At 32.2% G+C, this 16,910-nt stretch overlaps 2 protein-coding genes across 3 annotated transcripts in view; one reads left to right on the top strand and one right to left on the bottom strand.

The window, feature by feature from the left end:
• Positions 1-3,122: 3,122 nt before the first annotated feature.
• Positions 3,123-16,910, bottom strand: part of LOC133182333 (PHD finger protein 10-like) — a 26,480-nt gene continuing 12,692 nt past the window's right edge. For both annotated transcript variants that reach the window (XM_061317135.1, XM_061317136.1), the window contains exons 6-15: positions 16,351-16,418; positions 15,759-15,827; positions 13,618-13,746; positions 13,031-13,140; positions 11,991-12,123; positions 8,451-8,546; positions 7,876-7,984; positions 6,578-6,690; positions 5,195-5,355; positions 3,123-3,336 (exon numbers count right to left, since the gene is read on the bottom strand). In XM_061317135.1, coding sequence (XP_061173119.1) covers positions 3,123-3,336; positions 5,195-5,355; positions 6,578-6,690; positions 7,876-7,984; positions 8,451-8,546; positions 11,991-12,123; positions 13,031-13,140; positions 13,618-13,746; positions 15,759-15,827; positions 16,351-16,418 — 1,202 coding nt within the window. The remainder of the gene's footprint in view (positions 3,337-5,194; positions 5,356-6,577; positions 6,691-7,875; positions 7,985-8,450; positions 8,547-11,990; positions 12,124-13,030; positions 13,141-13,617; positions 13,747-15,758; positions 15,828-16,350; positions 16,419-16,910) is intronic.
• LOC133182340 (uncharacterized) overlaps positions 14,478-16,910 on the top strand; it is a 24,711-nt gene continuing 22,278 nt past the window's right edge. Inside the window, exon 1 of the mRNA XM_061317149.1 lies at positions 14,478-14,546. Coding sequence (XP_061173133.1) covers positions 14,537-14,546 — 10 coding nt within the window. The 5' untranslated portion in view covers positions 14,478-14,536. The remainder of the gene's footprint in view (positions 14,547-16,910) is intronic.

Here is a 16,910-nt window from a genome sequence, read left to right as displayed (position 1 = left end):
TGATTTATTTCTCCATATAATTAATCTGCCATATCAAAATATTCCTAACCGTGTGTTGCTAACATATTCTACTTCCACAACAAAACATTTCCAACATTCCCTTACGAAACAACAGTGGGTTGAATGAAGTGGCAATACACGTTTTCGCATCATCACCGTCACTCAGCACGGGTCCAGAGTCCACTCGTAGCCGTTGGACCTCTGACAAATTTCATTCTATATTTTACGGGCTTGCTCCTCTCAATGAGAAGCACCAATCAAATAGGGGATTTCATAAATTGCTATAAAACGTAAAAAGAACGTAAACAGTTGACACTGCAATGCACGTGTTTCAGGTTGTTTGTCCGAAAGATTTAATATGATTGGTCGAGAGATAAGAAAACAATCAAGATTTGAATATCCCCGAAAGAGGTCGCTGTAATCAGCCTGTAGAATATCAAATGAAGTTTGTCATGGGACCAACAGCCAACAGAGTAGACTCAGGACCCTTGGGACTGTAAGGATGACATTTTCGATGGTCTCAATTTCAGACAGGAGGGGAATTAACAACGGTTGTGGGGGAAAATGAGAGAAAAAATGAACAGATTAGGAATAAGGGTTGCAAATGCCATTGTGAATCAAAGATTCAGTGACAATATTCTTGGCTAGAGACACAAAAAGTGAATAATAGGTACATTTTAAAGGTTGTCTACTTGATATAACCGCGTAAATGAATAAATGAAAATTAAAGCTTTCCTTTTTTTCTAACTAAACTTTCATAACATTTTACGTTATGCATAAAATGGCTGTGTCCTTACATGTATATCTATTAACTGGCTAACACCCTATATCCCATGTCAAACATCAATATAGAGACTTCGTGCTTTCATTCTCTATAAAAAGTTCCTTTAGAGGGTCCAGGTATTGCAGGTATTGGAAAGCAGGCTTAGTGAAATTCCAGTGTTCTTCAATTTTGCAGAAAACAGGTGTATTTAAGTACCTCCAACAAAGAATTTAAACGTATAAAGAATAAAAACATGTTTTATAATTCTGTAATAATTTTTTAACCAATAATATAATAATACAAGGTATCTAACTCCGAATGACATGGAGTACTCCCCTCCCCAGAATCACAGTCACTTACACTTTCAGAGAAAATGTCCTGACAAAATATTTATTACCATTCTCTTCTACGATAATTTATCTACACAACCATATATGGCATGTTTGTCTTTATCACCTTAAACAGAGTCAAAACGCTACTCGCCGACTGGAAAATTCGCCTCACACCATGAAGTGGTACTGGGTACGAGTATATACTCATTTCGGGGAGAGAGCATAACTTTAAAAATTAGTGGGTTTAAAAATTCAATTCCAATGTTTAAATATTGCAAGGTTTAAATCAAATTTTTTAACGTTTTATTTTCCTTCAAAATCATTGCAATATTTTTTCCGATGTAATTTTAGAAATAGATTTTTAGCCATTCAAAATCCAATAACATTCTGCCAGACATTTACATACATGTACCTTACCACTTTTTCTCTGAAAGTGATTCGGGGGGTCGAGGAGGGGGATGTAATATTCACAGTTAGATAGTTGATACTATAATTATACTGTAAATAAAAAAAAATTACAGAAACAAGTATCCGTTTTTATGATCTCCAGAAACAGTTCTCATTATAAAATTGCACATTTTTGATCACAAGTTGTGCTCTATACAATATTTTGCAAGTAGCTTTTACTTTTGTCCATTTTTAAAGGAATTTTCTTGATATGGGAGTAATGATACAATTCATGTCATAATGCATTTATCAGCGAGAAATATTACGTCATTTTTAATAAAAATACCAAGCTTACAAGACAGCTAAGCAGTTTTACGGTATCTATTTAATATTTTTTCTGCAACACCAAGTTGTATGAAACTGTCACAAACACTATTTCAAATATTCAGAAAAAAATCTCAAAACCTCCATTTGTTACTGTGATATCATGTTAAACCTTATATATGCACACACTGTAATTTGGCATCTATAATTATAGATTTCACTTGAGGTTTGTGAGCAATGAGCTGACGAAATGACCCCCCCCCTTCCCAAGGGCAAAGTCCATGCTTTGTTATGGGAAAACTCAAATACATGTATGGTCCAATCAAAAGGTTAAAAGACATAATGCATAATTAAGTTTCTGAGAAAGTCTTACCAATTTTTTTTTCAATGATATAGAGTTGCGGATAAGAGACGGATACCCCCTATATTATACAAAGAATGGCAGTGTCCGTGTTTTGCTATGGGAAAGCCCAACGGGTCTCATCAGTATATAAAATAGGAGATGCACTATGTATTAATAAAGATTCTGTGAAGTCTCATTCAATTTTTTTCAGTGATATGGGAGGAGTTCCAAGTAAGAGATGGATACTCCCAACATTAGAGAAAGAATGTTTAGCTATGGAAAATACCAAATGTGTGTCTGATAAAATGAAAATAGAAGGTACACAATGGCACTATATAACAAAGATTCTGTGAGAGTCTCATTAAAATATATTCAGTGGTATTACATGTACTGTATAGGAGGAGTTGTGGATAAGAGATGAGTACCCCAAAAGCATAACCAATGGATGGCAGACAGACACCCCCATCACTGTACATGTATATATATCCCAAAATTTCAAGCTGGGGGTATAGAAATCAAGACTGCAATAGAAAGATAAGAACACTTTTTGAATTAAGTATGGTATATTTGTTCTAGATATCTTTATTCAAGCCACAGCAACAACATAGAACACAGACTGGTAATTTAACTCATTCCATTTCACAAAATTTATCATTTCTTTCTGACTTGTCCAATTTTACTTCAGTCAGTATTTCACCAAGCATCCATGCATTTTCACAGTGTTGTGCCTTGAATATAATTCACATTAGCAATTTATAATATTCAAGGGAACTGCAGCTAAATATCTCTGGGACATTACAACAGTTCTCACTAATTCCATAATCACATCCTTACAACATGAATTCACTATCAACAATCCCAGTTCACACTTAAGAATGTTTCAACTCTCTCAGGCCATACTATGCACCAATGTCCCTATGTGTATCCTTCCTAAGTGTCCCTCCATATCCCCCTCCCTCCCTCCCTGTCCCCTCTACTCCTGAGATTCCTCTGTCTCCATCTCCTCAGCTTCTTCCTCCTCCTCCTTCTCCTCCTTCTCCCCCTCCTCCCCCTCCTCATCCTCCCCCTCTTTTGTTTCTGTAGTGTCCTCCTCAGCTACTTCTATTTCTTCTTTTGGTTCGGACTTCTTTTTGGACTTTTTCTTGTCTTTCCCTTTCAGAGGAGGTCTTCCTCGTTTTCTTCCAGTGCTATCATTAAGAAGAATTTATAACCATCTGCATACATTTAAGAGTGCTGACTTAATGACTATACATGTATTAGAGTTGTCAACAAGTAACTGGTTACTCAATTACTGAGCGTTGAAAGGTCTGTTTCAAATACAATAATCAGTACTCAAGTATTTGGAAAAAAATAAAACTAAATAATATTTCTTAAATGCTATCTTTATTTGTTAAGCACACACAACTTTCAGAGATCAGTGACTGTGTATCTAGAACTGTATCAAACCAGCATTGTGTAACCAAGTCGCAGTTCAAAAAGCATAGTCTCTATTAGTAAGTACAAGTAGCAAAAATGATTCTGTCTTCTTAAGTCTGAAAATATTTCAACTCTGTGAAACTGAATTTACTTACACGGGAGGGAAAACTTATATGATTAATCATTAACATATAAAGCAGAGTGACAGCGAAGTAATACCAGAGAAACGACTATTTTAACAACTGTTTTAAATTTTCTAAATTCTATAGTTTTAAGGTAGTATGGGATACCTCCACGTTATGACATATTTCCGTTTGAAGTATTGTTTTGATTTGCATGAGTGCTTATTATCGGGTCAAAATTTGTAGATACACCGTTGAAAAGAACACTCTGAAGCCTATTTCAATGCAAGTTCTCACAAGTCGGCATTTTAAGTAAAAACAGACAAAAAAATCGCAAGTATATAAATTTACTTATAATTGTACAACGGACATTTAAAAAAAGCAAACCCCTGTAAAAGGTAGTTTCAACATTGCTGCTTTTGAACACTTTTAAGCAAAAGCTGTATTTCAATTGTTTGAGTAACTGTACAGCACCTTGTGTGCAGTGAGGCATGGATAAGTGCGATTACTTCACATTGTGCTGAATTATCACCAATCAATTATCACGTTAACCAGAGCTGGACTTTTTTGTTATTTAATTCAAGAAGTAACTGTTTGGTCACAAATCAGTTAGCTGTTGTATATAGTCCCAAAACGTTCAGATGAATGCAATTGCTCTGAACAAGACACGTCCTGGAAAGCGATTGTCCATGCATTGTTTTCAAAACCGCTCAAAGTTGAAAACTACAAAGTGCGATTTTTTTATGTTTGGGAAAAAATGCTCATCATTTCTAAAATAGCACCCAGGTTTTTTCAACCCTTGGAAAATAAAGAAGGATAACTCTTCCGCTCGGATCTTTTAATTCAAAAAATTTTAAATGCATTTTATATTTTCCATTTATATACATATTTTCAATTTGTTTATTTCACTTTGCTAACATATTAAGAAACATTCTTATTGTAGACTCTCATGAAATGTTATCCGTCTGTTTTCAAGAAATAAAGTTTTCCCAGTTTTTTACGCTTATTTTTTGTTGAAAATTAAAAAAATACTAAGACATATTTCTTGTCATTTTTGTTTTTATAAACACTTTATATTAGCAAACGCCTGCCTATAATATTAAGCTTATGAAAAAAGAATTATGCAAGAAAAAAAATCGTTTTTGCATATCTCATTAAAATAATAAAAAAATTATTAAAATTACACTTTAATATACTGAAAGGTGGGGGTATTTCAAATCCTTCTAATTTGGGTACATAAATATGTAGGAGAAGTTTCGTTTGGTATCCCATACCACCTTAAATTTGAATTTTTTTCTTGAATCTTGACCAAGAATTTGAATACTTGATCAGAAAAGTAAGCAAGTAACCAGTTACTAAAAATTGATCAATTTGACAACCCTATTTTATGAACAATGAAGGGAAAGAAAGCTCTAAATAATGTAAATAAGGTTGAATGGCTAAAAACTCTACAATCATTTAGTAGGAAAGATAATTCTTTTGAAATATTTCTGGCTTAGACTCTTACCCTTTAGAGGAGGATCTGGGAGTTTTGCTGTTCCTGGATGGTTTAGGGGTCTCTGGTCCTTTACAACTCTTACATTTCCAGTGGCCTGTGGGGATGGACTTTAACCCCACACAAAAGGTGTGGTAACCCCGGTCACAAAGGTCACAGAACATCATCTTGTCCTGCCAATCAGAGAATAATTAGGCATATATAATGACAAAGAGCAAAACATGGATACTGAAAGTCTTCTCTTGAGATTCCTAATTACTATGATATCAGATTATAATAAATATCCTAATAAATAAGGTAAATATATAATACACTTGTGGTAGTATAAAATGAGTATTTATATATAATGATCATATATATTTTTTTTTAATAAAAGGTTAAAAATTCCTTTCCATTGGTTGATTCAAGACTTTCAGTTTTACTCCTTAAATCATAAAATATACAGTTATCAGAATATTTTCTCCATCTATTTTTTCTTTTTTACAATAAAAATGTTACCTTGTGTACATATACTGTATTTTATTTTGCAGCAAAATTCACTTCAATTATATGGGAGATCTATAAACTGAGGAATATTGCAGCAGGGGACATAAATCTACTATTACTGTACACTTATTCTCTATATGTAGGAGATGTCCAACATCTATAAATGAAGAATATTACAGTAGGGGACGTACTTCTACTATAACTGCTAGGGATGGGTATCGGCAAAAATTTCGTATCATGATATATCACGATTTTTTTCCAAAAATATCACGATAAATCGTGAAATTTTTACATACAATTTTTAATATAATTTCAAATGAATTCCCATAATATTTCTTAAAAATATGCTTTAAAAAATATAACTTTACCTTTTAAATTTTCATTTATTTAATATAAAGCATGTTTTGATGCCCTTGTTTAACTGTTTTCAACATTTTTTACACTTCCTGTAATTGTCATTCAATAGTTTGAACAAATAAATGAATCATTTCCAGAATTTATAGTTATGTACCAAATACCGGTATTTTAGTCTCCGTATCATGATACGTATCACGCAATAAAAAATTGTGATATACCAGTATACAGATAAAATCGCGCATCCCTAATTATTGCACATTTATTCCCTAAACGTGGGAGATGTCAAACATCTATAAACAAAAGAATATTACAGCAAGGGATGTAAACTAATATTACTGTACACTTATTCTCTAAAAGTGGGAGATGTCTTACATCTATAAACGAAGAATATTACAGCAAAGGACATAAATCTACTATTATTGCACACTTATTCTCTATACGTGGGAGATGTCTTACATCTATAAACTGAAGAATATTACAGCAGGGGACGTAAATCTACTATAACTGCTCACTTATTCTATGTACATGGGAGATGTCTTACACTTAACTGACCTCGTCATATGGATCCATACACTCCACACACGTCTTACAGTCCATACACTGCCAGGGGTACGTCCTAATGACCACCACCATCTCATTGGTCAGATCTAAACAGCCGGGGTGTCCTGTAATAACAAAGTAATAACTTGTCTGTAACAAAAGTCAATCTAAACAGCCGGGGTGTCCTGAAATAACAAGGTAATGACATGTCTGTAATAAATGTCAATCTAAACAGCCGGGGTGTCCTGGAATTACAAAGTAATAACTTGTCTGTATTAAATGTCAATCTAAACAGCCGGGGTGTCCTGGAATTACAAAGAAATAACTTGTCTGTAACAAAAGTCCACTCACTGGTCAGATCTTAACAGCCTGGGTGTCCTGTAATAACTTGTCTGTATTAAATGTCAATCTAAACAGCCGGGGTGTCCTGGAATTACAAAGAAATAACTTGTCTGTAACAAAAGTCCACTCATTGGTCAGATCTAAATACCTGGGGTATCCTGGATTAACAAAGTAATAATTAACTTGTCTGTAATGAAAATCCACTCATTGGTCAGATCTAAACAACTGTCCTAGAATAAAAAATATTCATTAAAAAAGTCCGCTTATTTAAACCTGCAATATATGAAATTGTTTATTTTGTGTGGTTACATTTTTTATGTTTATACTCAGTATTCAAAACAAATAGTTTATAATGTATAGAAATAATTAAATACAAAAGACAGACCAACCAACATACAGCTGACAGACAACAGAAATTTTAATCAATGCAAAAGCTCTTCTAGTCCAAGACAAAAAGAGCTTATCATTGTTAAAGATCATTTTTGAATATACATTTAATTTACCAAAGAATCAAATTGAATTCACTCAGAAATTTCTGTTTTTATCAAATGAGATATATTTCTGTGGCTTTCCATGTTGGATATTTTATAAATCTTTTTTTCTTTTCTTGAAAGATATGTGACCATAGAATAAAAACTGAAGATTAATGATTTTAATTTTGGAGGGGAAAAAAATGTTTAAAAAAAAATAATAAGATAAAATTGTGTGTATAACAGTTGCATTTCTAATAAATTGAAAATGAGTACATCTATTCCTTCTAATTAAGAGAAAATACTGTATAATATAATAAAGTTTGATTCTGGATTAAGGGCCTATTAATATCACCTGTAAAAAAAGACATGTAAAGCCCTCGTGGACCAATCTGTTTAGAATATAATGATGAACAAAATTTGTGTAATATAAAATTCTGTCCGAATTGTACAGTCTGAAAAAAGGTCATATATGTGATTGCTAATAATGTCACTTACCTCCCTTGCTACATTCTGAGCACACAACAAGATCAGCTTCACTTTTGACCTCTTCATTTTGACTCTGGTTACAAATAGAACAAATGCTGGGATCAACTGGGGCTGCTTCCTGAAAAAAGCATGAAATTAAACACTAATCCACACGGTACAGGTATGTGTCCATAAACTCTTATCTTTACTGACTCTGTTCTATATTGGACACTTTCAGTAACACCGCTTGAATGTATATGTATCATTGACAGAAATTTTACACAAGAGGTTTGTGGGCCATAATGCTCACCAACTTGAAGGTACTTTTCTCTACCGAAGAATATGTAGATAAATAAAATTTTAATCTAAGCATCAACTTAAAATACATAATTATTTCTACAAAATTGAGGCTTAACGTCCAGGTTTAGAAATTGTAGTTTTGTTGTTCTTGAAAATTACATATATCCCCTCCACTGGTCCCCTCAGAGCTACTGACTTTGATTTCACATGGACCTACCTTTGTTTCACCTGTCTTTTTCTCCCCATCTTCCCCTCCACTGGTCCCCTCAGAACCACTATCTGATCTTAATTTCACCTGGACCTACCTTTGTTTCACCTGTTTTTTTCTCCCCATCTTCCCCTCCACTGGTCCCCTCTGAACCACTACTGCTATCATCAGAGTCCGAATCTGACCCCGATGCCTGCAGAACAAAAATCCAGCTGTTGACAACAGGAAATATACTACCTTAGAAAAGGAAGTATATTATCTCTATATAGAAAATTGTTATGAGAACAATAAACATATTAATTTTAAGTACCATAAATAGAAAGGATTTGAATAAGCAAAACAATATTGGATTAAAACATTTAAAGCTACACATTTATATGGGTAAAAAAGGATGACACATTTTCCCACGAACAGGTGATGCTAAAAACCAAAAAAATGCAATGATAAAAAATCAATCTGATTGTTAACTTTCTTATATACTGTAAAATTGTTATATTGCCTTTGACCATTATCATAATGTAGTAGCATTACATTTAATATGCATATTTTCCTACATCCTACATACATAAGAAATTAAAGTTTCTTCTAATTTTCTTTCACAAGTATGTGATTTTAAAGAAATTCATAAGCTAAACTATTTAATATGTTCATAGGACATGAATGCCCCGCCCAAGGTACAATTGTATTGCAACATGAAAAACATGTACATAACTTCTTTGGTATGAACTAATAGTAAAATATGACGAAAGAACTGATAACTTCAGTACAGCTGTTGTCTTTTATAGTATGGCATGAATTACTGTTTCATCCCATCTATCATCAAACAGCTAAATGAAGTCTCATTGTTTCAAGTTCATTCTCTCACAGTTAGAAAATTAATATATGATCTTTTAATAAGTATGTATGGTTAAACTGCTCTTATAGAAATTTATCTGTGTATGGAGTTTTATGAAGCAATCCTTTATGAAGTTAAATAAGAGAAACTAATAACAAAATTGAATTAAAGGTCATAAGGAAAGTTAAGCTCAGAAAATTATGAAAGAGTTTAACTGCTCTCACAAATCTGTGTCAGTACACAAAGTTTGATGAAACTATCTTAATAACTTTTTAAAAACTTTGGCACTGTGGAATCATCATTATTCAAGGGGGACCAAAGTTCGTGGATTTCATGAGTCAACCTTACCCATGCATTTAAATTCCCATGAACAATCTTTGTCAATGTATTGGTTCATTGAATCTTCTGTTTATACTGGGCTCCCCACCAAATTATGTTTCCTTGAAACAGTAAATTTTTTATTGCCCATGAACATTGACCACCTCTAATTAAAATGATTCCAAAATAACTGCAAAATGAAGGAATATAGACGTCAAGTTCATTGAAGAGGTCAAGGTAAGAAAAAAGATAAACTGAAATTGCTCTCACTAATATGCATGAAGTTTGATTAAAAATTCTTCAAAAGTAAAGTTCAAGGTTATGAGATGGTCATAAGTAAGATTAATATTAGACAATTATGACAATTAAGGTTTAATTGCTCTAACCAACATGTATAAAGTTTGATTAAATATCTTGATAAAGTGAAGTTAAAGTCATCGGGAAGGAAATTTATATTAGTGTGTGAAATGTGATGAAAATATATTGAAGAGTTTCTTGTAAAATGTGTAAAAAATAAATAATAGTGAGGTCAACATCAAAGGGAAGGTCAAGGTCAGAAAATTTTGACACAGTTAAATAACTCTCATCAATGTGTATGATGATTGATGAAAAACTTTGAAAATAAGATAAATCCAAAAAGAAGAATAGGGTCAAGGTCATAAGGACAAGGTCACAAAATTATGACACAGTTTAACAGTTCCCACCAATGGTATCAGTGTATGTGTTTTGATAAAAATATCTTGAATTTATACTTTGGAACTGAGCTAAATGCAAAATGAGGAAGATAATGCAATAGGATCCACCAAGTGATCAGGTGATCTGACAATTGAACATGCGCCAGTGTGTTTGGATGTGCGGCGCTCGTGTGATCATGCGTTCCATGGTACAAATACTCATGCTGTGAGTGCATTTAGGCAACACCCATCAGCAACGCAATTCTAAACACAGTGTTGCAATTTTTCTTATTACTTCTTAATACTGACATCCTTTTGAATGAGTAATTAATTATAGACTGTTTTATTATGACAGCAAAGTGTTTCGGTGGTTTGATATCGCATTGGTGTATAAATATAATATTTATGGTGTATATTTATAATATTTGCATGGCAAATTGAAGCATGGTCGCAAAACACATGCATCGACAGCTGTGACTCATCTTACTACCTTTAAAAATCATGCATCACTCTTGCAAGTACACAAAACATTGTAAGACGTTACTAATGTTTGTGCATTGGATTGAGATAATTTGGATTGCGTGGTGAATGGTGTGCATATCCAATATTTTGAGGAGACTTGATGCAACCACTAAAACGCATGCAATGAATGGGAGACATTGTGCAACATATGCAAGAGCTCGTGCAAAGCTGAAACATTCCAATTGCAATATGACAAAGAACAGTGAGGTCAAGGTCAAAAGGAAAGTCAAGGTAAAAAAATATTGATGTAGTTCAATAGCAATCACCAAAAAGTATCAGCATATGAAGTCTTAAAAATATTTTGACTTAATTGTTTCTTTAAAACTGAGCTAATTGCAAATTTAAGAACAGTGAGGTCAAGGTCAAAAGAAGGATCAAGGTCAAAATTTTGATGCATTTGAACATTTCTTACTAATATGTATTAGCATATGAAGTTTTACAGAAATATCTTGAATAGTTTCTTTAAGACTGATCTACACACAAATTAAGAAAGTTGAGGTCAAGGTCAAAGGAAAGGTCAAGATAAAAAATTGTTAAAGCAGTTGAATAGTTCCCATCAATATGTATAGTCATGTAAGATTTAATAAAAATATCTTGAATAGTTTCTTGGAAACTAAGCTAAACACATATTTTAGAAAAAAGTAAGGTCAAGGTCAAAAATGCTGATTCCATTGAATAGCATCAATATGTATCAGCATATGAAGTTTGACTAAAATATTTTGAACAGTTTCTTTGAAAATGAGCTAAATACAAATTTAAGAAAAGTGAGGTCAAAGTCAAAATGTTGATGCAATTGAAAAGCTCTCATCATTTACTTGTATCAGCTTATAATGTTTGACAAAAAAATATCTTGAATAGTTTCTTTGAAACTGAGCTAAATGCAAAGTGTGACAGACAGACAGACTTCAAATACCAACTCAATGAATGAATATTCAAATCTTCGAATATTTGTTATTTGTTGACATCTCTATTGTATACTGATAAAAAAGGAATAGAATTTAAGGGGAACATCAATTTTCAGAGATGGATTGTCATCCTATGTTGTATGATAGGATGAAATCATCTACAGAATGGTCTGATGGTGTGGCTGCAATTATGGAAAATATACACCAATGTTGAGATATTGCAAAAAAAAAAAAAAAATCATAAATTAGACAACAAGAAGGGAGATCAAAATGAATGAAAATGCAAGCATAAGAAATAGATAATGGTGTACATCACATATTTAAAAGTTTTAGTTAAAGAATATGACTGAGGAAGGGAAAGGTGAACATAGTACTTGACTAACATTTTCATCCTCTTCTGATGCAGTCTCTGGCTCTGCTTGCTCTTGGGGGTTTGCTAAAGTAGTCCCCATTTGTTTGGGGGGATTAAACATAGCAGTGTTCATGGGTAAATACTTAATCTCATCAGGGGAGTACCTGCAAAATAAAAGTGGAATCATTTTAATGGTCTAAATTCATTTCAGTCAAAAGCATCATATCTTCATTGATAGTTGACTTTATTTAATCCTCTTTTTCCAGGAAGGTAACATTTAGATCATTAACCTGAATTGTTTCCTAAATAAACATGCTTCATGTTATTCCCCAATCAATGCTCTTAACTTTGTGAAGGAATTTTGTCATTTTAATATCTCTCTTCCAATGATGCCATTGAAAGATACTTGAGATTTTTAGATAAAACAGCTATTCATCAACCATTAATTATATGGGGAAATACTGAGCTGTTAGGAAGAATAACTTACCAATTCAAAATATAAACAGAGTTTAGTTCTTATGGACTTAGTTGTTTAAGTACATGTAATCAGAAACTACTTATAATTTTTGAAAAAGAGACAGTTAATCCTGCTTTTATCATGCACTGAACTGGGTCATACTGTGAGTTCCAACAGGAGGTCATTAAGAGCAATCAGAGACTGTGTATAATTTCTGCCACTTCCTCTTTATACTGACCCACTCAGATCACTGAATGGCTGTACAAAGAGGTCCCAAACATTTAACTTTTTACCGCAAAATGTTTCCTCAAACAATTGTAATCAGATATCTAAGAATATTAATTGTGTCTCATTGGTGAATGGTATTTATACAATTACATCTTTTATAGTGCACTAAAAAGTAACTACAACACAAGAGGTTTGGGAATCATCTGTTTCTTGTAGAAATAAGTCATTTACAAGAAAAACAAATTGTCATAAATTAGAAAACTACCGGTACTTAAACTACTTCTGCATATGATATCAAAATTTTGGTGAGAAATCAAAAAAAAGATACAGCACAGCTTTAGGCAAGTAGATGAGTAAAGAGTTGATTTTTTAGAAGACCTCTGTACCTCTTAAAGTAATTCTGGAATTGTCCTGGTATTAATGAGATGGGATAGGTATTGGGCTTCGTCAGCTCTTTGGGTAGCACCTTATAACGGCCCTTAGGGTAGTGAATGTTCTGAAGATACATATCAATGCAGTTAATTATACACCTTTATGAATTATGTAGGCTGGATAAGTAAATCAATTTAATTCATTCAACTTGAATTGAACAAACATTATAAACTACGTGTATACATGTACTCCTAAATGTAAATGTCATTAAAAACTGGAAAGCAAGCCAACTAAAAGAATTCAAAGACAAATATATCATCAGAATTATCTGATGATAAAGAAAAACACATTGCTTCATTAAAATCCCTACATTGCAAAAAAATTCCAAGGTACTCTCTTTATAAATGTTCACTATAAACAAGTTTTACTGTATATTCAAGACAAAAAGTTAGTAATAAGACATCTTGTCATTTTAATCATTAATAACATTGTAAGACATCTGATGCCCTGAATGTTTGATTCAGGTAAACAAAAGGCATGCTTACAAATCAGGTAAACAAAAGGTATGCTTACAAATCAAGTAAACAAAAGGTATGCTTACAAATGTTTGAAGGTCAAGGTAAGCCTTTCTCTCTTCTCGCCTTTCTTTCTGGAAGTTAGAATTCCACTCAGCTGCCGATTTCATGGCTTTCTTGATGTACATACTCATCTTACTCTTTTCCAATTTTGGCTGTGAAAAAAAGGGAGTTTTTTTGAAGGAACTATCAAAATTTAATTCAATAAACCTTGATCTTGAACAAATTATAGTTCTTATACTGAGGCATACATGTATAAAATACAAAAAAAGGATACTATATTCCTCTGGCAAATATTATCTTTGAATTGTTTGATGAAACTGAGGGTAAAACTGGGTATTTAGATATAGATGTAATACACCTTTGTTAACCTTGGGATCTCCATTGACAGCAGACTGTCAGCCTTAGCCAGCTTATGTGGAGACAAAGGATGTCCAATATACAAAAGACCAGGGATGATATCAACAGAAGTTAAGTTTTTTTTTTTAAAAATTTTCATCAGACAATGAAACCTTTTCAAATATATTAACAAGGTATTCAAAAACCACAATTGATGTCGTAGATGCACTCGAGCATCGCTACGGCAGTCAGTGACAAGAAGAGGCCACACACAGGATAGGGAAACCCAGTATTAGGAAGTGGGTCTAAGAGGAGGATGTTTCATACATTTTTTTCCAGATATGGGGAAGTGGATAAAAAGAATGAGATCATTGTATTTTACATTCTGAAAGTGCATCATTATGGTGACCCCTAACTCACAACAATACTTCAAAATGTTTTCCAGGAAGAATAATTGTCTATAGATCTTATTCTTTCAGATTCCATATGAAGCAAAATACCCATAGTGACAGTTGTATCGTTTATTTGATTCCCATAAGGTGAAACTGGAATTGTGAAAAAAAAAATTCACAGAAGAAAAACCAAGCTGGACTATAACACAATACCATGCTTGTATGTATAAATTTTTGTCTATCATTTTTTAGCTACATCTTCTGACTTGTACTGGAGTTTTAATGCTATTTCTATTAAATCACTACCAGTATATCCCTGTTAACTCATTTTGGAAATTAGTTGTCTTTATCTTACTTAATTATTTGTATATATATGCAATACTGGATCTTCAATTTTGATTTATTTGAAAGCATTAGTTCATTTAAAAAAATTTTTTTTGTTTAATTCAAAAAACTTTCAAGTTGTCCATACTACTTTTTCCTAATTCAAACAAAAAAAAAATTCCTAAATGCAAAAACTTAGTAGTACACATTTACATGTATATCTGGTAGCATATAGTCCCTTTATACAACACACTGCATGTATACTATTCAGTGTAAATATACAATATAATGCATGTATACAATACAGTGTATGTATACAATATTGTGTATATATTCAATACCCTGTATCCCACCCCCTTCCACTGTTCTCGTCCTTTAGAGTCAGCTACGTCAAAAAATAATTTCCCATGGCCAATACATTTAATAGGTTGCTTAACAAACATGCAAATACTTCAGTGTATGTATATATCTTGAAATATCTATCAAATATATTATTATATTTTAAATATACTTTTTCCTTTAGTATTTTTGCTCCCCTGCTTCTATGCCAAAAAGTTATTTCAGTAGACACTGAATTCATTTCTATTAAAAGGAAGAGGATCTAAAGACTTCATATTTTTTTAATGATACAGGCTGTCCAGCACTTTTTTGACAAAAAAGTAAGGGTGAATTTAAGGGATAAAATTGAAAAAAATAGGGCTAAAATTAGGAATTTTACGACTAAATGAGGGCCAATTTCAGACATTTGAGTGGACTTACTTTCACATATTTGACAACCAAGAAACTCGCAAAAAAATACTTTAAGTATAGGAAGAGCATGTTCATACATGGATCCATTGGTCAACTGCCCTTCACTAAATAATACGAATAAGAACTGTACACTACATTAAGACATTTAATTTGTATGAATGCATTTTAAAAATCACTAGAGTAGAAATATTTTTTTAAAAATATGAATTGACATGGAAAATTCGGGGGGTTTTTTTTTAGGATTTCTCCTTGAATTTAATTTTTTTAAGGAATTTTAGCAAAACTAAAAAAATAATAGGATTTTTTAGGGCCAGCTTTTAGGACAGCTTGATGTAGATGCCATTATGGTCAGATCTTCTTACCACTTCATACTCCTTGTGTTTTTCGCTGATTTTCTGTTTTTGACGTTCATGTAAGACCTCTGCATATTCCTACAGTAAAAAGAAGCTTTCAAGGAGAAAAATAATGTCATTTCCTTGCTTTTTTTCTAAAAAATATCTCAAATTGAAAGCTCTGTATATATTTTGTTTATAAGTTAAACATTAAAATACAGTACTCTCAAGATAAAGATGATTCAAAAATATTATAATCACTTTATGACACTTTAATCCACTAAGTAATACTAGTAAATGGGATATATAGTTATAGCAAAATATTAGAGCATTTATAAGTTTCATCTGAAACACGGATCTTTATCTGAATCATAATGGGATTTTTAAACACAAAATTACAAGTGTTTCCCCTACACAGATTTGTATGTTGAGACAAGACTACCTTAAACAAACATTAAAAATAAAACTACAACATTATCCTACCTTCTTGATACTAGGTTGAAGCTTAAGTTACAGATACTATTTTTAATGTAAATTGAGCTATAATTCTAGTTCATTCCCAATAAATCCTGATTTCCTACTAAGAGAAATTCCACTGGGATAACTCTCAGTCCATCCGTACCTGGTACATAGAGGGATAATCTCTGTGCATCAGGTCACATACTTCATCACTCTTAAGTGCAGTAAGCCCTGGAATTTCAGGAAAACAATCATCAATAAATACAATAATACAATATAAGTCAATTAAAAAAAAATGCAGCTGTCATAAACAATAAAAATTGTTGAGGTCCAGTTATAGATCTACAACTTCTGTATATACATAACAATTAGAATCAGAAAACTTCTGCTAAATTGAATATAAAAATGTGATCAACTTTAGTTTGCTTTGTATAAACTTTTGATGATCAAAAAAAAAAAAAAGATCAATCATAATATTAATTGAATTAATAAAAATTCACAAAATCATATAATTAAATGCTTACATTTTACCAAAATTCATGTTCACTATTTTGAAATGATTTACAAGTAATCTGATTTTTAAGCAAAAATGAAGGTACGCAATCTATTGCTCAAATAACTGTTAACAGCATTATGTATAAGGTTTCAAGTAGCGGTAAATGTATTAATTATTTGCTAGTAGGGTATCTATTATAAATTAATTACTTTCAGCATCACATTTGA

Source organism: Saccostrea echinata, unplaced genomic scaffold (assembly GCF_033153115.1).
Source record: "Saccostrea echinata isolate AGI-Se365-2 ecotype Australia unplaced genomic scaffold, CSIRO_AGI_Sech_v1 ptg000009l, whole genome shotgun sequence".
NCBI lineage: Eukaryota > Metazoa > Mollusca > Bivalvia > Ostreida > Ostreidae > Saccostrea > Saccostrea echinata.
The sequence above is the reverse complement of the archived record's forward strand: the minus strand, read 5'-3'. Positions and strand labels throughout refer to the sequence as shown.